This window comes from Cannabis sativa, chromosome 3 (genome assembly GCF_029168945.1).
Source record: "Cannabis sativa cultivar Pink pepper isolate KNU-18-1 chromosome 3, ASM2916894v1, whole genome shotgun sequence".
NCBI lineage: Eukaryota > Viridiplantae > Streptophyta > Magnoliopsida > Rosales > Cannabaceae > Cannabis > Cannabis sativa.
In genome coordinates, this window is record NC_083603.1 from 4,540,379 (window position 1) to 4,564,072 (window position 23,694).

Below are 23,694 nucleotides of genomic sequence, written 5' to 3' on the forward strand. Positions count from 1 at the left end.
GAGAAAGGAACAATTCCAATACTCGTCTGGATAATTATTGGTTAAGATTTTTTCGGTATTTCACCATGTATTATTGTTGTTCAGTATTTTTATTAACAATAATATGTGAAGCATTGTGGAGGATTGGAGTAGAGATAACTGATGTAAAATATTATTCTATGCTCGTAATAATCGCATGGATTGTGTTATGGGTTTCAGCTATAATGATTCGGATCGAATTGGAGAAGAATGGAGTTAAAATACCCTACTTAAGTAGTGAAGATAACAACAATAATAATGTTAATGTTAGACCTCGAAATTACTTAAATGTATAAAATAGGAGAATAATTCGAACAATTTCTTTATATAATTTAGTTTTTTTTTCCTTACTATCTTTAATTTAGAGTATGTTTTATTGTTATTTTAATACTTAGTATAATCATAAATCAATTTAAGAATGTATGTTATCAATAATTTTGTTTAGTGGAGTTTTATATATTTAAAATAATTACTTAATTTGTGTTTGTTTGATGGTATTTAAAGATTCTAATTATACTCTGTAATTACTAATTGATAACTATTCTATTTTTTAAATATTAATTATTGAACAATGTTAATTTTTAGTGTAATTACTAATTACGAGAAAAAAGATAATATGAATTTATATGCAATTACCACAAATTAATCAATTTTTAAATACTAAAATAGTCAAAATTTACAATCAAATATTATGAAATTAAATAACTGTTGAAACACCTAAACTTGGTATGAAGTTGATCTTGGGAAGTGTCTTTCACTGTGTATGAAGAAAACTTTATATTATAAAGTAATGGTTTCAAGTGTTGGACAACATTTCCTCTTGAAGCTTTTTCTGTTGAGCTTCAAGCTTAGATTGATAACCGATCGCCTCGGAAATAGCCTTAGGAAGCCAAAAACCGGGTCTTTCAAGGAACCGTGCTCGGTCAAGAACTAACGGCTCTCTTTGAGTTATTTCGATGCCATCGAATGTCCATAGTTTCAAGGTTGCTTCACCTTTGAGACCCAAAGACAACCAACCTAGCCCGGCCAGCGATACATCGAGGCTGTTTGTGTCCCAACTTGTTCCAGAAACTTTAAGGTCTCTCCCTTCCAAGCTGCCTATCTCGGTTGCACGCTCAGCGCCAATAGGAGGCTGCAACCAACAAATATATGACTAAGAAATTTGACTCTATGTTAAACCAAATTAAGCACACAACACAAGTACTTCTTTTCATTTCGGAATTTTTACCTGGAGCCTAATGCCAAGGTGTTTATTCCAAGTTTCTTCAGCATTTTCGGTCTTTCCCATGTGCAAAGACACATTTGGTGATGCCCAAATGGTTACATAAATTGTTTGTACATTGGCTTCAACAAGGTCAAGTCTCATTAAACCACCAACATGTATGGTTTGCCCTGCCTGAACATACAAAAACATGTTTGAATTTAAAAACACTCTAATCTCTTTACAATATAATCACCATTACTATAACCATTCCATTACACCAAACCAAATGCGACCTTAGTGTCCGAAATTTGATGAGATAGAACATGTTTGTTATTGAAAGGAGTTTCAGGTAACAAACTATGTTAACAAACTATTCATGAAATGATTAAAAAGCAAAGAGGGTATTGAACAACTTGCCTTCATTCTGTAAGTTCGAGCTTTTAGCTCCTTCCGAATCTCAACCATTTTCTGCTCCTCCCTATTCAATCTCATGGACACCAAATAAGGATGTAGAAGTCCCGGAGTATCAAACAATTTCGCCTTGGCAGGCAAAATCCCTCCTATTCTTATGATCCCGAGAGTTGTCCCGGGAACAGGAGCTTCTGTTAGCTTTTTAACTTTTGCACTTTCTTTCTTTGCAAGCGCGTTTATTAAAGTAGATTTGCCAGCATTCTGAGCCCCAATAACCCATACATTCCCTCGAGGACCGGCTAACTCTTTGATGAAGGAAAGCAAATTCCTCACTCCCAAATCCTTACGAGAGCTAACCAAATAAACCCCGCTTAGTTTAGGCGCCCCTGCAGCCCGAGCACGATGCCTAACCCATCTATCTAACCTAGTAGGCGAAATTTGTGATGGTAAAAGATCAACCTTTGTAGCAACAAGAACAAGCTTTGGTAACCTTTTTTTAAGCTTTGGATCATCTTTGTTCCCTTCTAAAGCCTTAAACAGCGATTTAGCCGCTCGTTTTGGGAATGAACCATCAAAATCAACACAATCAACAACCATAACAACAACTGTGGAATTAGAATTCCCAGATGGTTTCACCAACCTGGTAGAAATCAACCTATCGAAATCAAAATCGGGTATTAAGTTCTCAACTGCTTGATTCTTCACCTGCCCATAATTTCTCAAAGAATGACATCTAGCACAAACTGTAACCTCCTCTTTCTCCTTAATAGCTTCTTCCCTAACTTTCCTCTTCTTCTCCGATTTCGATATCTTCTCCTTCTTCAACTTCTTCAAAAAATCCTCAGTAATGTTACCATAACCAACCCCTGGTGGAGTAAATCCATCCAAATCCAATGAATTACCTTCTTCCTCCTCACCCAATAACTTAGCTTCCCATTCATCAGAATCCCAATCAAGCTCATCATCCTCACTACCCAATTCACTTTCTTCAACATCACTTCCCTCAATTTCATCCAAAAACTCTTCTTCTTCATCATCATAATCTTCTTCAATTTCATCAAACACCTCAAGTTCACCCTCAACATCCTCAATTTCTGATTTAACTACCTCCTTTTTTTGAAAAAAACCAGGAAGATTTGAGTCCTTATCTTGCATAAAAACCCCACAACCAGGACAAATAGGAGCATAGCTCTCATCCTCATCTCTACCCTCACTCAAAACCCTACTCCCACCACCTTTCCTTTGTCTAATTTTCCCATCAATTTTCTCACTTTCTTGGATTTTAACACCACAACTAACAACTAATGACTTCTTATTATTAAGCTTGTTTTTGCCAAAACTAATTCCTGATAAAATAAATAACAAATAACAATAACTACTGTAAAGTTCAAAACTTTAAAAGGATAATGGAAAATGAATAGTGGAATTAATTAGTTACCTGTTGAAGAAGGGGAAATTGATGGTGGGTTTTCTCTTTTGCCGCCATTGTTGGAAAATTTGAAGCTCAATTTGGTGGCTGTTGCAGATAAGAAAACTGCCATTGATTCTATTTTGGGATTTTTACAGTGAACTATTTTGGGGTTTTCTTATTGTGCTTGGTTTTGCAAGGATTATCATCTCACTGAAGTATTTAGTGATGGAATTGAAGAACTTTTCAGAAAGAACATATCTTTATGAATATTTTTTGAATCAGACATTAATGGGAGAAAGATGGAAATGGATTAATGAAAATGGAGACGAGAGAGCGTGGAAGAGAGTTGGGCTTCGACTTGGGCTTGGGCTTGGGCTTTGTGTTATATTTATTGGGCATTTTACAAAAATACTGCATTTGGGGTAATTGTTTTCAATTTTACTGCCACACGGCAGAATTAACATTTATACTGTCCTCCCCTTTTTTTTTTCTTTTATACTGTCAACAACAAAACAAAAGTATGAGGCCTCCATCTTTGACAATCACAGACATAACCACCACAACAACACCAGGACACCGGAAAATAACCATTAATTCCGACAAGAATAAACAAAAGCAGTAAAATCGACGTCAATAAATAATCATAGCAAAACAACAGTAAAACAACACTAAAACAATCAAACAAAACAAAAGAAAAAAATGATTAAAAAAAAACAAACAATCTGCTGCACAACCTCCACACCAGATGCAAAATCAACTATATTTGCAAGTCTATACCTAGAAAATTATAAAAAAAAAACTACTAAAACAACACTGAAACAACACAAAAACAAATGAAGCAAAATATAACTACTTAGAAAAATATAAAAGAAACACACACCTCAAAACTCTCTTGTGAGTGAGCTCGTCAAATATATTGATCATGAAAAACAACAGTAAAACAATACTAAAACAATACTAAAACAAATAAAACAATAAAAGAAAAAAATGATCAAAAATTAACTATGTTGTGCACATCCTCAATACTAAATGCACTATATTTGCAAGAAAGATCTGGAAAATTAGAACAAAAAAAACCACACTAACTCTTATATTTTAAAAAAAACGTAACTAAGAACTTCAAAAAATTAAAAAAAAAAAAAAGAAGAAAAGAAAAGAAGATGAAGAAGAAGAACTGAACATGAAAAAAAAATAAAAAAGTTATATGTTGATGGAGAGAAATAGAGAGAACTTGAGGAAGTAGAGAGTGAAAAAAATGAAGAAGATGATGAATAGTAAGAGAGAATAATGGAGAAGAGAGATTGGTAAACACATAAGAAGAGAGAATAACCACAAAAAATTTGACCCTAAGACAAAAACTGGATGTGTTTTTTTTTAAAAAAAAAAAAGAAGAAGAAGAAGAAGAAGAAGAACATAAGAAGAAGAAGATGAATAATTAAATGGGATAGTAGGTATAAAAACGTGGTGTGAAAGAGAGTAATTGTATTGATATGATGATTAAATTGAATTAAAAGAAAAGAAAAAAAAAAAAAAAAGCCGCCAATGATGTGACAATTCCCAGTCACATCATTTTTTTATCACTTAAAATAAAAAAAAATAAATAAATAAGCTAAAGTTTTAAAGGCAAAGAACCGCCAAAAAAAAAAAAAAAAAACAACAGTAAAAATGTTGTATTTGCCGTACAACAGTATAAAAGTAATAAATTGGGAAAAAACAGTAGTGGGTGTAAATTTCCCTATTTATTTTCATAAATACCTAAACATATAAGTTGATTTTTTTTAATATTGAGATGCATATGTAAATTCTTGATATATAATTATAACGTTAACCAAAAAAAATATGAATAATTACACTGAAATTTTTAACTTTTATATTGTGGGGCAGAATCTTTTCAAAAATACTGTATTTTTTCTAAAAAAATATTGTGTAGTGTGCTAAATTTTCAATGTTGTTTAACGGTTATTTTTAGTTGTTCTGTTTTATGTTCTACTATTATTTTATAAAAATACAGTGTATTTGAAAAAAATTTGTGAAACAATATTTTTATAAAAGTTAATTTAAATTCTAATTTTTTTTTTGCAAGTTTTCAAAAAAAATATATGTACGTATATAAATATTATTATTATTATTTGATGAAAAGAGAACATTAAATCAAGCCAAATTACAAACAAAGCTCAACAAGGAGTTTAACTATAATTAGGGGTCAACTTTCTCTTACTAAAACTCCTAAATCTAGTCTTAATATCATGTTTGATTAATTAATTAAAGACATTCAAACACACAAACATCTTGAATAAAATAGTAGACAACAACAGCCATGATAGCAGCAAAAATTTTATTATGCAAACCCTTCACTAACTTTCTTATCCAACTTTTCTAATCCAAAAAAGAAATTGGCCAAGTAGTAAAATCAAGAGAAATAATACATTATCTTCTCGTTATATATTGATGCAATTAAGTATTGAATTCTATATAATTTAAATTAATAACTTTAATAGAATATCATTAACTATTTACAAAACGGTACCTCTAAATAGTCTTAAGCACTAATAGTGTGTGTTAATTAATATAAAATCAATTTAATAAGTAATATTGAAAATTAAAAACCAACACTACCATTAATTTATTGAGTAAATAGCTAAAAAAAAAAGTGTAATTTGGAAATAAAATCTCTATTAATATTGACTTTTTATTCTTATCACCACATCAACTAAAATCATGAATACTTACTACAATTTATTCAAAAGATGAAATGAAAACAACACACAAACACTCAAAGATCATTTCACAAATCAAAGATAAACTTAAGACTTTCAAGTTCAAACATATACATATCACCATTCTAAGAATTGACAGCCCAACACTTCTTCCTGATCTCACCAGCAGTGCCAGTGAGGACCTCAATGGCTCCCATCTTCTTCATGGACAATGCAAATTCAAGAAAGAAATCATTCTGATGAACCAACTCTTGAACGGTGTTACGAGCAACCTTGTTGGTAACAAGTGCGGCGTCTGAGGTGAAAAGGCCCTTATGCTTAAGTACAACGCCGTAGTAACTACTGTCGAATTTGAGAGCACTGCCTGGGTCCATTTGCACTGTTGTGTTTTTGTCATTTGGAGGGCATTTGGTTTTCAAAAGCTTAGCATAGTTTTTGTCTAATGAAGGGTCTTGGTCTCCTTTTCCAGTGAAGTTATAGAGCCTGTTGTTGAATGCACTACAATGTCCCACACCGATTGTGTGTGCTCCTTTAAACATATATATAAATACTATGATTAGTGATAACAATTAACGCTATAAAATTATACTGCAAAAAATCTTATTTTTAGTCACAATAAAATTTGTGATTAAAACTAAATTAGTGACAACTTGTGTCTAAATATTATGTTTTAGTCACAAGTAACTTTTTGTTGTGACTAAAAGTCACATTTAGTTACAAAAAATTTATGTTGTGACTAAAAAATTGTCACTAAAAGTAGTTGTAGTAGTGCTACTTATTTTGTTCAGTAATTATTTAATTTTGCACCTGATAATACGACGAGGTCATACACAGAAAGACCTTTGGTGGCAAAGTTTTGCTTGAGTCGGGAGAAGTTGAAGGAGGGTGGTGGAATGTTTTGTTGTGCTTCGTTCTTTCTCGACACTTTCCCATCTCTTCTACCAGTAGGCACTTCCCACATCGATTTCTTAAACTGAATATATACACGTATTACTATTAAACTGAATATAGATGACATTAAATTTTGTTATATGTAAATTTGAGCATACCGAGTAGGATACAGAGTCCCTTGCTGCCAAAGCGAGAATATCAGCGCATGAAACGACTCCTGGACATTTTTTCTCAACTTGTGCTTTGATATCATCAATTACATCGAACCCCAACAACGTTTGATTTGGAACTGCATCCTTTTCGGCATCTTTCTTTGTTGAGTTCAAAAGTACCGATCCATCACATCCCTAAAAGAATAACACATGCATACACTTTAACATTTTTTTTTCATATCAATGCACTTAAAAGAAAAGTGCGTGTTATGAAAATGACTTACTCTAACAAAACAATCGTGAAAATGCATTCTGAGCAAGCGTGCAGGCACAGCCGGATTACTAGCCACATGTTTTTCGGTGGCCTTCTTTACAATAGTTTCGGCTTCTTCACAACTATGTTTGTAAAAATTCGGTGTGAGTTTACTTCCTTTAGAGGCCCCCAAGAGGCCAATTAGAACAACAAACACCAAGATAAGAGTGTTGATTTTCATCATCATAATATTTGTCTATTAATTTATATAAGAACTATCTTTGTATTTATGAGCAAAGATTACTTTGTAATGTTTGATAGTACTTGGTATGAATGAACATGAACATGGCTCATTCTTATATAGGCATAGAAATTATATGAAGGTGTGGTTCACTTTTTAATAATAATATTGATCAAAATTATAAACAATATTTAAGATAATGTTGCTAACTAAACTGATATGACTTTCTGTGTACTTTTGCTAGCTTGACAAATATTTATATTGAATTATGTAATGTAATATATATTTTAGTTACTAATGGGTTGTGAATTGTGATTATCTTATACATGCTAACAATTTTAAAATTGACCATTAATTAATTGATGATTTGTAATAACATGCATAGAAGAGTTTTTTAATATTTGTAACCGAAGCAATTGTTTATTATTATAAAGTTGACTTGTAACAAAATTAATCATATATTTGGTAATATGATTTGTTGTCCAGTCAAAATATTCTTTATACATAAATTGTATGATTCTTAAATACAATGCCTCTCTTTAATTATTTTCTATATTAACTATTTCTTAGAATCAAATTCACCTATATATATTTATAATTGAAAATGACCATTTAATATAGTTGTTACAATTAAAATCCGTTAATTATATAAAAATAAAATATAAAAAGTAATATTATATTCATTCAAAATATGTATTTTACAATATTATAGTAATAATTAAGTTAATAACATGATAATTTTTTTTAACTAATCATGTTTATTTAAATCAAAACACACTATATTATAAAATACTAACACATCACCGTGTGTAATATTATAGACGAGGCAATGTCTCACTTGTGCATTGCCTCGGTTGTACGAGCTTGCTCTTTTTTAAGAGTGACGAAGTTGTGCAATTGTAACTAAATTTGTTTCAAGTTTTTGATTATTTAGAGTTTTTAAAGATATATTATCTATTTTTTTAGGATAATTCTCCCTTACGTTAGTTATAATTTTATATTAACTCAGTAAATTAGTTTAACATAATTTTTACAATAATTTTTATTGACTTATTCTATATTGTATTTTTTTTTTTTACTTTTTAAAGTTTGTCCGACAGAAAAATAATTGTTAAAGAAAATAATAAAATAGTTTGGTAATAAAATTAAAATGGAACAATTTAACTAAAAATGGGGACAGTGTGAGACTGTCAATGTCATCTAACAATATTAGTTAGCAACAAATAATTAAATTTGTTTATATATATAGCAATAGCATTACAAAATGGAAGTTGGTAATTACATTGAATTTTTATTTAGAGTTAATAAATAATTAAGATTGTTAATTGTGTTTTTTGTTTGAAGTAGTGTCTTTTATAATTACTTAGATACCATAAGGATTGCTATCATAATATAGTGTCATTATGTGGTTGTTACAATAAAATATATGGTAATGATCCAAATAATTTCATTATTTGTATGTGTGTAACACTATTAAATTTTCTCAAAGCTGTTAGATGAATGCAACCCTTTACAAAATGAAAATACAGCAATTTCAAAACAATTTAATTAATTTATTTAATCTTTTCTTAATATATATCTCTAAGAAACATAAGAGCCTACACATCATTCATAATTTCATAGTCTTCGTGCCATTTCATCAGGAAAATATGTAATTATTATTTTTCTAAAAAAAAATTACATAATTTGTTTTTTTTAGCGTGAATGTGTGATCCGCCTAATTTATAATTAGTTATGATTGTTGAAAAATTGAGCAATCGTGATATCAATTAGTTAAAAATTTGTTTAATTGAATAAAAGATTAAGATATCAATTCGTTGCAAAATACAAAGCCTGAATTATCATTTAACAAAATATATAAGTCAATCGTTTATTCACATCGAACATAAAAGCCAAATAAGTATATTTCCTTTATTTTGAAAATAATTTATCATTAACTATTTATAAAATTTTAACAAGTTATTTGTAGTGCGTCAAAAGAAACCATCAGAGTCATTAGAGATGATGACATCGCTTTTGTTGGGTCGATCAATGTCTTGGCCATAAGACTGGACTTACTCGTAGGTCTAGCTCAAAAGCACAACATGATGTGACAACTGTACTTTCTTTCACTTTACCTAAGATTGAGGCGATAGAAGAGATGATGAAGCACATTAAAGTTTTCAATCTTAATATTTGTGGTATAGTTCCTCTAAATGAAAAAGTCTCCGCATTTGTTAGTTTTCTCGCGGTCCCGGAAGGAGTCTTGGAGAATGAAAGTCGGATCTGAAAGGGAGTTCTCGGATGACTTTCATGTCCACTCCGGGTCCAGTCTTCAGGATAGATAGCTTTTCTCTAAAAAGAAGTTCTAGCTAGCTAGTTATTGCTCTTGGACTGACAGTTCGGATAATCAACTTCATCAGATTTTTATCATGTCCGGAAGCGTCTTCAGTAAGGTTCGTGGCCCTCGTGTCTCGAAGCTTGTTTATGTTCCCAAAGGCCCTAGTTCTTACGCTGACGTGGAGTCTTTACTAAAAGAAGAGTTGCTTAAGTTAGTTGTTCCTAACTAATTTAACAATCTCGTTTCTTGCAAGCCATCAACTTTAAGATCTTGATCCTAAGACTATATATACCATCTTGACTCACATTTGGAGAGTTGATTGGAATTTTTAAAAGTTGGAGAACTTTGTTCAGACGAGATTGAGATTTTAAGAGAGAGAGAGAGAGAGAGAGAAAAAGAGAGAGGTGCAAAGAAAATTTTAACAAGTTATTTGTGGCGCCTCAAAAGAAACCATCATAGTCATTAGAGAGCTAATCAATTGTAAGTAATTTAGAATCAAAAGATGATGACATTGCTTTTGTTGGGTCGATCAATGTCTTGGCCATAAGACAAGACCTACTCGTAGGTCTAGCCCAAGTACAATATAATATGACAACTGTAATATAAGCAAACAAAAGTACTATAATTGTGGTCCAAACTGATTTTATACAATAATTAATTAAGCTAATTATTTAAATTTAACCCTTTCATATGTATCTAAATTCATATTTGTCAAATTTGATGTAAGGAGGCAGAAATGTATATTTTGGGAACAAAAGATTTCTTTTAATAATTGATATTAACTCTTTAACAAACTTGAAAATTCATGATCATCCACCACATTAATTAAAGCCATAAATACACTCCACTTGTTTTCAAAAGATAAAAGAAAAATTACAAACACACAAACTCAAAGACTTACATGTGAGAAACACTTAAGACATATTCCATGGTCACATATACAAATTAATGTTCTAATTAAGAATTGACAGCCCAACACTTCTTCCTAATCTCACCAGCAGTGCCAGTGAGGACCTCAATAGCTCCCATCTTCTTCATGGACAATGCAAATTCAAGAAAGAAATCATTCTGATGAACCAACTCTTGAACGATGTTACGAGCAACCTTGTTGGTAACAAGTGCGGCGTCTGAGGTAAAAAGGCCCTTATGCTTAAGTACAACGCCGTAGTAACTACTGTCGAATTTGAGAGCACTGCCTGGGTCCATTTGCACAGTTGTGTTTTTGTCATTTGGAGGGCATTTGGTTTTCAAAAGTTTAGCATAGTTTTTGTCTAATGAAGGGTCTTGGTCTCCTTTTCCAGTGAAGTTATAGAGCCTATTGTTGAATGCACTACAATGTCCCACACCGATTGTGTGTGCTCCTTTAAACATAGATGTATAAATACTATGATTAGTAACAATAATTAATGCTACAAAATTAAGAGTGTTCATATAATCTGCAATCACAAAATATAAATTATATTTGAACTAAACCAATCCATTTTAATTAATTTAGTTTTGAATTTTTAAAATTTTTTAATATTGGTTTGGTTTGAAAAAATTGAAAATTCGGATCAAACCAATCCCCCTATATAAAGCTACTTAATTTGTTCAGTAGTTATTTAATTTTGCACCTGATAATACGACGAGGTCATGCACAGAAAGGCCTTTGGTGGCAAAGTTTTGCTTGAGTCGGGAGAAGTTGAAGGAGGGTGGTGGAATGTTTTGTTGTGCTTCGTTTTTTCTCGACACTTTCCCATCTCTTCTACCCGTAGGCACTTCCCACATCGATTTCTTAAACTGAATATATACATATTATTGTTAAACTGAATATAGATGATAGGATTGTTTATCACCCGCACTATAAACACCCTTAATAGATGATATTAAATTTTGTTTTATGTATATTTGAGCATACCGAGTAAGATACAGAGTCCCTTGCTGCCAAAGCGAGAATATCAGCGCATGAAACGACTCCTGGACATTTCTTCTCAACTTGTGCTTTGATATCATCAATTACATCGAACCCCAACAAAGTTTGATTTGGAACTGCATCCTTTTCGGCATCTTTCTTTGTTGAGTTCAAAAGTACCGATCCATCACATCCCTAAAATAATAACAAATGCATACACTTAACATTTTTTTTTTTCATATCAATGCACTTAAAAGAAAAGTGTGTGTTATGAATATGGCTTACTCTAACAAAACAATCGTGGAAATGCATTCTGAGCAAACGTGCGGGCACAGCCGGATTACTAGCCACATGTTTTTCGGTGACCTTCTTTACAATAGTCTCCGCTTCTTCGCAACTATGTTTGTAGAAATTATTTGTGAGTTTGCTTCCTTGTGAGGCCCCCAAGAAGCTAATGAGAATACCAAACACTAATATATGAGTGTTGATTTTCATCATCTTAAAAATTGTTTACTAATTTCTTAGAAATTATCTTTGTATTTATGAGTAAAGATATTACTTGGTATGAATGAATGAAGCAATGTTTGCACATCCTTATATAGGCATATAAACTATATAGAGATATGAACGTAGTTCATTTAATATATCTTTCTAATAAAGTTTATAATAATAATAATAATGATTAAAATTATAAACAATATTGAAGATAATGTTGCTAACTAAACTGATATGACTTTCTATGTATCCTCTTGCAAACTTGTAAAATAACACTAGTTATGTATTATTTTAATATTATGTATTGTTATCATTTAACATTGGATATTGTTATAAGGTACAAATACTAAAACAAAAAAATATTATTATTGACAATTTTTCTGTTATAACATAGATTTTTTGTGACTAAATGTGACTTTTAGTCATAATGAAAAATTACTTGTGACTAAAACATAGTATTAATTAATAATTAGATACAAATTATTACTAATTTAATTTTAGTCACAACAAGTACTGTGATTAAAAATTCATTTAGTCACAACAAATTGTGATTTTTCTGACTAATACTTTTAATCACAAACTTTTAGTCACAACATAGGAATAATAATTTATAATTAGTTATAAATTTTTCACTTTTAGTAACAAGTTTTATTGTGAGTAAAAATAAATATTTTATAATGTAAAAATATCAAATATTATTATAAAGTAGCATCTTATGAGTAATTATTATCATGAGATGATATCTTTCAAACAGTTAGTAATTAATTGTTCGTAATTATTAAATTAATAGGTGAGCTCTAATAATTAATTAAACTAATAGTAATATAATAACTCGAGTGGTATATTAAACACTAATAATATCTTTTAATCTTTAATATTATAATCTTATGTTGAAATTATTGGTCTCTAAATTTAAAAAATATGCAATAAGATGAAGTTATTTTCTGATCAATTTCTAACTCATATATGAAGCAATGATTTATATTAAATTATTGAATACAATAATGATTAGTTGACTTCCACACATAATTAATCATATGTTTAAGTTAAAAATATTCTGTGTTGATATGAATATCACTTTCTTACTGTGTGTCCCTTTAATTATTATTTTCTATGTTAACCTTTTATTTTCAATTATTTATAACTCTTGGCCACTATATTAACTATTTGGATTTTTGCAACTTTTAATTTTTAATATTTGAGGAATTGTAAAAAAAGAAACAAAAAAAGGTCCAAAATCTTAAATTAAAATATACTAAAAAATAAATTGAAAAAAATTGTAAATATATATATATATATATAAAACATTATCGTAAATATAGAATTTATCTTTTTAATACAGACTACATTAAATATAGTTACAGGTTGTTACATAAATAATTGTTACAAATTGCTATTCATATATATTTCTATAATTTTTATAAAAGTTTGTATTTTACAATTTTCATTTTTTCAAAAAAAAAAATTAACATTGCTTATTTTATCTATTATTAACAAAATAATAATTATGAAAATAAAAACAAATATTAATATTTATAAGTAACTCTTCAAAATTTATACAAATGGAGGGAAATGAAAGTAAAATGTAGTAAGCAAATTTAATTATATATAAAAATAACTAAATGTATATACATAATTAATTTAACAGATTTTTTTCCCCAACAAACTTATAGTTTTGTTTTTTCTTTAATTTTTTTTAATTTCTTGTTTATATTTTTTTCTACTCCATTATTACAAAATGTCTTCCAACTATAATTAAAAAATATTTTAGCTTTAAAAGATAGAAATGGGAGGAGTCATTACAAAAAAATTTATTTTTAGTTACAAAAAAATTTGTAACTAAAAGTAAAAAAAATTGTGACTAATTATAAATCATCATTCTTATGTTATGATTAAAAAGTCTGTGACTAAAAGTATTAGTCACAAAAATCACAATTTATCGTGACTAAATATGTTTATAGTCACAATACATTTTGTAACTACAACTAAATTAGTAACAACTTGTATTTAAATATTATGTTTTACTCATAAGTAATTTTTTGTCTTGATTAAAAGTTATATTTAGTTACAAAAAAAAATATATTATGACTACAAAGTTATCACTAAAGATAATTTTTTTGTAATCAAGAGTTAAGTTTATTCATAGTTTAGCTACCATTACAAATGGAAGTTGGTAAATAATAATTTGAATTTTTATTCATAGTTGTATAGTTTTTATTTATAAGGAAGTTGTTTATTAATGATTAGTTAGTCCTTAATCAATTCATCTTAACTAAGACTTATTTTATCATTGATAATTGTCCCTTTTCATTTTGTTAGTTTCTTTTATAATTAGTATTAATATTATGATTGTTACAAGAGTGTCTTTACCTTGTAGTTATTATAAATTTATGGGTAAATACTATTTTAGACTCTATGTTTTATAAAAGTTACCAATTTAACCCTCTATTTTATTAAATGACAAAATTGACACTGTATTTTCTAAAATGGTAAAAAGAAAGGACCCTGAGCTTAATTTTTGACAACTTTTTTTTAATATAACTAACTTGAAGATAATTTTTAACACGAGGTTGCTTGAATCTTCATTATTTCTGATGATGGAAAACATCCATGTGGAACACTTTTTCGAGAATCTGATTGGAAAAGGCCCAGGTTGAAAATATATCAACCTAGGTTGGGTCCCAAATTTGGCCCCTTGGAAGTTCCGTTTGGTCCCCGAAAATAGTTGAATTTTATATCTTTGCTGAAAACAGAGAATATGCGTGAAAGAGTTCTCAGAAAATATTATCGAAATTGGCCCATGTTGACAAAATGTCAACCTAGGCACTGGGCTAGCCCCAGTGTCAACCTGGGGTTGGGTTTTGCTTCTAGCACCTATGAAGTGTTTTTTATTCCTTGGAAGCACTTGATCCCCTTTTTTGATGAAGACGAAGACTATGCAAAAGTTGGATCGTCAATCTGATACTTGGAAGTTGTCCAAATTGATAAATTGTCAACTTGAGTGCTGGGTGCCCAGGCACCGGATGCTCAAAAATGAACTCTCTCCAAATCTGATTCTCATGCCTTATATACGCTTGTGGTATTTCTAGTTCATTTCCCAATATATAAAGTTTTACCCATTTGTACTAAGACGGTCTCAAAAATTGAAACTCTAGTTAAGGATGTCAACCTGGGTGCTGGGTGAAACCCTAGGTGCCCATGTTGACTTTCGGGGTGTAGATTCATGTATTTTCAGCTCTCAAAGCTTGGATTTGCGGTTGCTCCATGTCTTCATATGGTACAAAATACTAAAAGATAGTGAGTTAGAAATGAGTTATCAGAGTTCAAACTTCCATTCCGGAGTTCCCGAAGTTAACCTGGGCGTAGGGCTAGGGGACCCTTCCCAGGTCGACTTGCTATGACTTGGGACTACTCAACTCCGAGATATCATCTTTCTTGTCATGTGTCAAACATTGAGGTCCACATCATCAGGGCTACTTCCGGTGTAAACAATATTCCAATAATATAATACATTGATCTTACTTTTTAGGTTATTTAAGATTTTTACCCCAAAAACTATGAGCTATGCATTATTGTATCCCTGAAACACATTAAAAATGTTTCCTGAACTATATCACAGTGTTGTAAAGTAGTCTTTTTTTGTGTTCTGTCAAGTTTTGTCACATGTGAAACAGAACGATAACGTGACTGTTTAGACAAGTGTCATACCAACGCTACATTTATAATTTAAAATTTAAAAAAAAATAAAAATAAAATATGCATTTGTAAATTATCAATAACTAAAAGTCAACTAATGAATACTTTTTTTAAAAAAAAAAATCAGATTAAAAAAATTACGTAAAATTAAATTAAAATTTTTTAAATTAATTATACATGTAGCATATGTGGTAATTATTTAAACATTTTTGTTATTATTATGTTTAACACGTGTAACAAAATTTAATAAAATAATTAATTTACAACACTGAATATAATTCCGGGACTATTTTTAATAAGATGAAATTAAGAAAGTATAATAATACTCAAGTCAAAGTCATAGCATAAATTCATTTAATAAAATATAATATTATCACATAGTTAATCTACAAATATACATTAGTAAATACATTTAAGAGAACAAAATAGGTATTAACTAATTAAAATTACCATATTTTGTGACTGTGTAATGAGTTGTCATTACTGTTATATGTGCATTAATATTTTGTGACTGTATAATGTGTTGGCATTACTGCTATATGTGCATTAAAATGTATCCAGTTGTCTCTAATTATTATAATTATGTTAATTATTTCAAAATGGGAAAAATAAGTTTTGAGGTGTGCTTCCTCGAAATTTCTTGATCAATATAAAATTGAATATTCTTTTTTCATTCAGTGAATTTTATTTATGGTAAATACCATTTTACATCATTTGTTTTGTAAAAATTATTAATTGAATTTTCTATTTTGTTAAATGACAAAATAGACCCATATTTTCTAAAATGCTAAAAATAGGACCCTGAGCTAAATTTTCAACAATTTTATTTTTTAATATAACCAACTTTAAGACAATTTCTAACACGAACAGATACAGAAAATGTAACCAGTTTTGTCATAACATCTCTAGATTGAATTATTATTAAGTTTTATTTTGATAAGAAATCAGTTCAAGGTCTTATTTGTACAATTTTAGAAAATACAGGGTCTATTTTATCATTTAACAAAACAAATGATTCAATTAATAACTTTCATAAAACACAGGGTTCAAAATAGTATTTACCCTTTTATTTATGTTTACAATAGCTTTGTGATTAAATATAATTTCATGAAATATATTAAATATATATAAAAAATTATAATAAAATAATAAAACCAAACAATCTAAACGAAACCCCAATTATTTTTAAAGAACAACATAAGAAAATAAAAAATAAAAACTCAAAACTTCATTGAAATAAAAACTACATAATACGAACATTAATTAAAACAACATAAAAATAATTTTAACCAACTTCAACAACAAGAGAATAAAAGGAAACACCAAACTAACACAATAACTCATAAACACAAAATAATCGCCACGATTAGATAATATTTAGTTAAAGTTCATGTTGTTGTTGTTGTTCCTCAATGGAAAAATCTCATCCCTTCCCCCAAACTTCATCGATTTATTGTTATTGTTACTATTAGCTTGATTTCGGGTGTTTGAGTCTCCCCTCTTTTGCATGCCCCTGCCACGACCATTGTTATCTGTCGTCGAAGTAGTAGCAAAAGCAGCCACATTAGCTTTCACTTTCCCATTTGGTGTTGCTGCAGCATCTGTCGTCATTCGAGCAATCTTAGTTTCCTTGGCTATTTTTTCCATTCTCTTATTAATATCCTTCAAATTTTGATCAATGAGCGAGCTGAGATCATTCAAATCTGTAACAGTCAAGCCTTGAAGGTTCATCTTACCAGAGAGATTGCCATACAAGAGTCGATTCATCTCTTCGTCGCGATTCTCTTTCTTCATCTTCTTCATCTGCTCGCTCACCTTGCCAATTTTTTGCTTCAGGAAAACTTCTTGGTTCATCATCTTCTTGCTCTGCTCGATCTCAGGCATCTTCTTGAACTTTTCCACTATACATTGTACCCCTGGTAAAGATGGGTACACCTCAGGCTGAGTGTTGAATGGACTATAGATGATTGCACACACATCTACACCGCACAATGTACTAAGCTCACTCACCTTCTTTATCAGACCTGTCTTTCTCTTCTTATAAGTGGCTTTTCGAGCGGTGTCATTGTTGATGTAAGCCAACTTCACCTTCTTTCTGGTCATAGTTTTAGCTTGTTGAGCTGAAAAAGAAAATAAAAACAAGAGTTATGTGAGAAACTAGCTAACTAGTGTGCCAAAATGGGAGACACCATATCCCAAATAATGCTTTGTGCTCTTCTTTAGTTCACTTTGTGGTACTATTTATTCACAAATTTCATAGAGAATGTGGTATTAGGGTTTTAATAGAGGAATAAATATCAAATATGGTAACTAATTAAATTTCTTTTTTGTTATTTGTAGGTTACATTACATGTATGGACGGTTATAACACGTGTTTCAAAGCATAATAAGACATTAATAGTTAAATCTTTTTTAGAGAAGAATAATAGAAAATATTTATGTAACGTTACATAATAAATATGAAAAATAAATGAAAATCTTGGAGAATAAAAAAAAAAGAAAAAGGAGAAAATTAAAAAAAAGTCAAATATATCTATAAAAAAAATCAAATAAAATTAAAGTGTACAGTAGAATTTATCCACAAACAGAAGAAAATCCAAACCTGTATCTAATAGGATTATGAAATCATCTTTTTTGGCCTTTTTATTACATTATATTATCAGTTACAAGACTATAAAAGGAATAAATGGATATTTTTATTAATACTTTTTTATATAAGATTTATTAATTATGATATATGACCATATTTGACTAAGACAGCTGGTGCTTACTATATTATCATGATTACCATGAGTGTAATAGTTGTGTTTTGAGTTATAATTACTAATATGTATTTATTGTTACTTACAAAAATAATATATATATAAAAATATTTAAATATTTTCGATATCAGCAAATAATTGAAAAAATATCATATATATTGAGTAATAGAAAAAAATTCTAATTATTTTGAATACTAAACATCTTTTGTAGAATTTTCATGAGAAATGTATTTTTTTAAAATGTATAAGATGTCCATACTCAATCAATTAAAATTTTGGCTATTAAGTCATTTTTTCATTAAAATATCTAATTATTAATATTTCTTGAAAAAATAATTTGCGACGCCATAAAAAGATTAAAAATAAAGATCTCAAAATATATTAGAACCTCTTAAATTTTTTATACTTTTACTGAATCACACAAAACAAAATTCATTTTCTTGACCATAAAATCTAATACTCAAAATTATTTCAAAGATAATTATGATAAAAAATAAATTAAAATGTGGACTTTATTTAATTAAAACTTAAAACAAAATTATTTCCAACACCATATAACATAAATTTGAACGATAACATAGTTTATTCTTGTCCCCATTCGGCAAAATCATGCCATTGACACTTAATTTTTAATATTATTGCCATTAACAACGACATTAGCTTTCACATCTTCATCATTCTCGTTTATTGCAGAAGCCTCAACCTTAGCCGCAACCGCCACTTGAGATGTCGAGTTGGTGTTATTATTCTTGGCAGCAATAGTCTCTATCCTCTTATTAATTTCTTCCAAATTCTTGTCAATGATACGAACGAGATCATTCAAATCTGTAACAGATAAGCCAACGAGATTAGCCTTACCGAATAGATTGGAGTACATGAGTGTTGGAATTTATTTTACCAGGATCTTAGATCTACTCACAAGTATGTTTATTAACATCCTAAATAAGAACTTTCTAAAACGATAAATTAAACACATATAAAGTTTAAGAAACCTTACATTGGGTGCAGCGGAATAATATGACTCCTTCCGTTCAGATATCTAGCCCTTGATTCCTTTCTGTAGCAGAGCATTATCAATATCTGAACCTGGATCTCTTTCTCTGAATCTTTTATGCTGAAACTCCTTTGCTGATGATCTTTCTTCACGATCTTCCTCACTATGATTGAGGTATCACTTGATGTGTGTGGGCACTACTGTAATCACTAAGGATTTCGAAATTCTCAAGAGGGAAGAGAAGAAGTGACAGCTAAAGATAGGGAGAGAGAAGGCTCAGGTTTTTCTCTGAAGGAAAAATAGAAAATTTAAGTGTAAATTTCCTGAAGCCTTCACTATCTATTTATAGCATTCCACTAGGGTTAGGTTTGAATTATTTGGCATTAAAATAATGAAAAAATCAGTTTAAATTTCCTACAAAAGTGGCTGGCCCTACACTTAGTGGATTGGGCCTTGCTTTTTGCAATTTTGCAATTTTAACACCTTTTGTATCTGATTTTCTCAAAAATACCAATTTCCTAATTCAACCATTTAAATGCCAATTCTAACTATTTAATAACTATAAATAATTATTAAATAATATTGTCATTTATCATATTTATTAATTGAACCATAGAAAGTATCATAATTAACAAATATGCCCCTATAAACTCTTTCTTTACAATTTCGCCCTTACTTAGTGAAAAATTCACAAATAGACATAGTCTAATTTGAGAATTATAATTGATTAATCAAAACCAATTACATGAGTCTTACAAGCAATATTATCTCAACTAGTGGGGGGACCATGGGTCTATATAACCGAGCTTCCAATAAGTAGATCAAGAATTTAGCACTAAAATTCACTAACTTATTAATTCTTCGTTGAATCCACGCATAGAACTTAGAATTGCACTCTCAGTATATAGAATGCTCTATATGTTCCACCATATAGACACATCATTAGTTATCCATTGTTATAATCCTAATGTGATCAATGATCCTCTATATGAATGATCTACACTGTAAAGGGATTAAATTACCGTTACACCCTACAATGTATTTATTCCTTAAAACACTTGACCCCGTATAAATGATATTTCAGCTAATGTGAAATGAGTACTCCACCATTTATGTTCGTTTGGTCAAGCTCGAAGGAGATCATCCTTTGCTTACTATTCGCCAGATAGAAGCTATAGATTCCATGTTTATGCTAGCGCTCCCACTCAATTGCACTACCGTGTTCCCAAAATGTACGTATCACCCTGACCTAAAAGTAGGCTTAACTAACAAATCAAAGAACACGAATAGCCTTTCAAGATTGAGCCTAATCATATCAGGATTAAGATCATTTGATCTAGGATCAACTTGGCGATATTGACTTGAATAGATATTACGGTAAGTTTAATAAATCTAAGTCAAAGTTCAATATCGGTCCCTTCCGATGCATACTCCATGCATCCAACCTAAGCTTTACTTTAACCAATGTTCTGGAAAGAACATAGTATTTCTCCAAATACAAGTAAACTCTTGTTGTAGATTATCATATCAGTAAAACCACCGTGTCCGATAAATCTAGGAAACTTTATTCACATAGTCATGTTTACTTTCCAATGTGTTGACGGCACAATAAAACGGGATCAAGTATGTGAAAAGGGTTTCGTATGAATTTATACATTATGTACATATAATCAAGAAATAAATCATGTGAACCATGCAACATTAAATGTTGTTTCGATCTATATTAATAAGTAAATTTGATTATATTGAAATGAGTTTTATTTAGGGCATTAAACCCAACAAACTCCCACTTGCACTAATATAAAACAAAAAGTGCGTTTCAAATAATCTCAACACCTTGATATACAAATCAAGTGTAGTAGTAGTAAACTCCTCGTAATAGGATCTGAAAGGTTGAATTAAACACAACCTTTTCTCCACCATTACTCTTCCTTAATCACAAAACCATTGATAATGTGAAATTCCTCTCTATATGTCTACTCTCTTGGGATACTGGATTCTATACCTTTGGCAACTACTTTTGGTTAATCAGAAATTAACACTAGTAGTTTAAGGCAATTTGGAATGGTGCCAAAGATGTATAGAACTTTCCTTAGACCGAATAAGTACCTTTCCCGCAGCTTTAACATTCGGTCTCTCTCTGGTAGACCTAGAGACTTCGGATAGGTTTTTACACTTCTCCGAAATCACTATTCCACCCAGAAGTAATCACCATCTTATCAGAAAGATTTACTAGCACAGAGGCAAATTTCGAAATCTGATATGGTGTAGTCTAAGAGTTTTAAACACACCCTTATTGACTAACATATAGTTCCTCTTCTTTATCTTAGGATTTACTTGATTGTCTTCCAATGTTCTTCTCCTGGATTAATCGATACCTACTCATTACTCCCACTCAACAACAGTGTACGGTCTAAGGCATACAAAAGCATATCTAAGACCTCTCACTTTGTTGATGTAAGAAATTCTTTCATGGTTTTATCTTTTACGGAATAGTTAAGACTTTTCCTTAGATAAATAAAATCTAGACCTAAGAAGTTGTGAAGCTTCTATAGATTGCCATTAGAAAGAAAATGCTTCAAAGCATCTTACTAAAGTAAGTTGCTTGCATTAGAGTAAGTAATTACCAGGTTTACCACAAGCCATAGGTTTAGATAAACTCAAACCTATAATACTAGGAACAGAAAGTTTTGTTAAGTCCATAGAATAGACTTATTAACGAAAATTTCCTTTTATGTCCTTGTAATAGAAAACTTTAGGTCATTCCATGTGAATGGATTAAACCATAGTTCTATTGGCTTTCTTCTTAGTTTCTTATCTTGACAATCCATTACTTGTTTAAACTCACAATGGATTTTAATCACTTGTGTCTCCCAAGTCATAAGAAGGTGAGTTCCTAGAAACTGCTCCCACTACGACAAGGTACCGTGAATTATGTCGAAGAAAACTAAATGGTATTGATCTCTTCGGTTGTGACAAGACAACGAGAGGCGGTGGGATCATCATATGTTATAAGATGATAGAACACTTTTGGAATCAAGAATAAATATCTCCTTTATTTGCTACTTGTTTTTCAGACTTAGTCATTTTCTTAGAAAAGTAGTATTTGTTTGAACAAACACTTTCTTATCTATTGACAATGGGATGGTCCACCCCTAATCACTTAGAAAAGCTAACAAACCATGGTTAACAGATTCTAGCCTTTCTTAAGATTTTGATTAGGTCATCCATGAATCTAGTAATGATTTACATTAAGTATACAACCATTACATCATTCGAAATTGTATTACCATAGAAGGATTTAGGCAACGACTAGTAACTAATCATCAACATGCAACTCGAAATTTACGGGAGGTAAGTTTGGATATAATTCAAAAATCAATTTAATGATCTTTGAACTCATATCTACTAACTATTTCTCCACCCCTATCGATTCGCAAGATCTTTAACCACTTACCTTAATGGTTTTAACCATTGCTAGAAATTTATGAAATTTTTCAAACATTTCAAATTTCTTTGCATAAGGTATAATCTAGAGTTATCGTTTTAAGAATACAACGAAAAACTCATATCCACCCCTGAATGTACATTCATCTGCGAATGAGATGAACTACTTTCAGTGGATACGAGCATATTAACTCTTTGCAGATTGATCTTGTCAAATCCACTATGAACAAGATACAAATGCCATAGATTAAGAAAATGTGGTAGTGTCTATGATGACATAGGTTTAGTTACATCAAAGAGTTCTTAGAATACTTCAAGTGGATCCTGGTCACAGAATACCTAACTCATATTCCATACAGTTTGAATCCATTAATAGAAGATGGATATTAAACACTTGAAAAAGTGTAACTGTATTGTATTCTGGAATTAGAAATATAAGAAAATTTCTATTTGGAATCTAAAATTAAAGTCAAAGACTTAAATTTATACCAAATATTATGAGTAATTCTATCTTGGACCAAAGACTACTAATACAAACTCTAAGTCGATTTGCCCATACAAGTAGGAGATTTCTAAGATTGAGGATTTATATCAATTGGGAATAGAATTTCGGGATTATAATCATATGCGTCATATAAAATGACATGAAATGATTTATAGACCATTCATCCAATGATATGTTTTGAAAGCTAATTCGAAATGAATAAGCTAAGAGGAATTAGGATAATTTCGTTTAAAATAAGAATCCAACGATGCTTCGATTAGCGAAAGTCAAAGTAATCTTATTTATA

At 30.1% G+C, this 23,694-nt stretch overlaps 3 protein-coding genes across 3 annotated transcripts; all 3 read right to left on the reverse strand.

Annotated features, from left to right (window-relative positions):
* Window positions 1-650: 650 nt before the first annotated feature.
* On the reverse strand, window positions 651-3,345 carry LOC115710209 (GTP-binding protein BRASSINAZOLE INSENSITIVE PALE GREEN 2, chloroplastic). The gene is made up of 4 exons (XM_061111503.1): window positions 3,072-3,345; window positions 1,636-2,979; window positions 1,247-1,410; window positions 651-1,150 (listed from the first exon to the last, which is right to left on the reverse strand). Exons 1-4 carry the CDS (start codon window positions 3,172-3,174, stop codon window positions 815-817), a joined length of 1,947 nt encoding a protein of 648 aa, XP_060967486.1. The 5' UTR covers window positions 3,175-3,345; the 3' UTR covers window positions 651-814.
* Window positions 3,346-5,700: 2,355 nt separating this feature from the next.
* Window positions 5,701-12,073, reverse strand: LOC115709126 (uncharacterized). The gene is given in 8 exon segments (XM_030637162.2): window positions 5,701-6,290; window positions 6,569-6,734; window positions 6,811-6,999; window positions 7,089-7,230; window positions 10,520-10,979; window positions 11,232-11,397; window positions 11,516-11,704; window positions 11,795-12,073. Coding segments are annotated over 8 exon segments (1,929 nt in total). The 5' UTR covers window positions 12,008-12,073; the 3' UTR covers window positions 5,701-5,886.
* A 4,269-nt stretch (window positions 12,074-16,342) lies between these two features.
* Window positions 16,343-18,104, reverse strand: LOC115711133 (agamous-like MADS-box protein AGL80). Its single transcript, XM_061111273.1, has one exon. The coding sequence runs from the start codon at window positions 17,801-17,803 to the stop codon at window positions 17,078-17,080; it is 726 nt and encodes a 241-aa protein (XP_060967256.1). The 5' UTR covers window positions 17,804-18,104; the 3' UTR covers window positions 16,343-17,077.
* Window positions 18,105-23,694: the final 5,590 nt, after the last annotated feature.

Coding starts and splice junctions, on each gene's coding strand:
- LOC115710209 (XM_061111503.1), bottom strand. CDS start 3,174: ATGGCAGTTTTCTTATCTGCAACAGCCACCAAATTGAGCTTCAAATTT. Junction 2,980..3,071: donor AATTTCCCCTTCTTCAACAG/GTAACTAATTAA, acceptor TTATTTTATCAG/GAATTAGTTTTGGCAAAAAC. Junction 1,151..1,246: donor ACCTTGGCATTAGGCTCCAG/GTAAAAATTCCG, acceptor TGTTGGTTGCAG/CCTCCTATTGGCGCTGAGCG.
- LOC115711133 (XM_061111273.1), bottom strand. CDS start 17,803: ATGACCAGAAAGAAGGTGAAGTTGGCTTACATCAACAATGACACCGCT.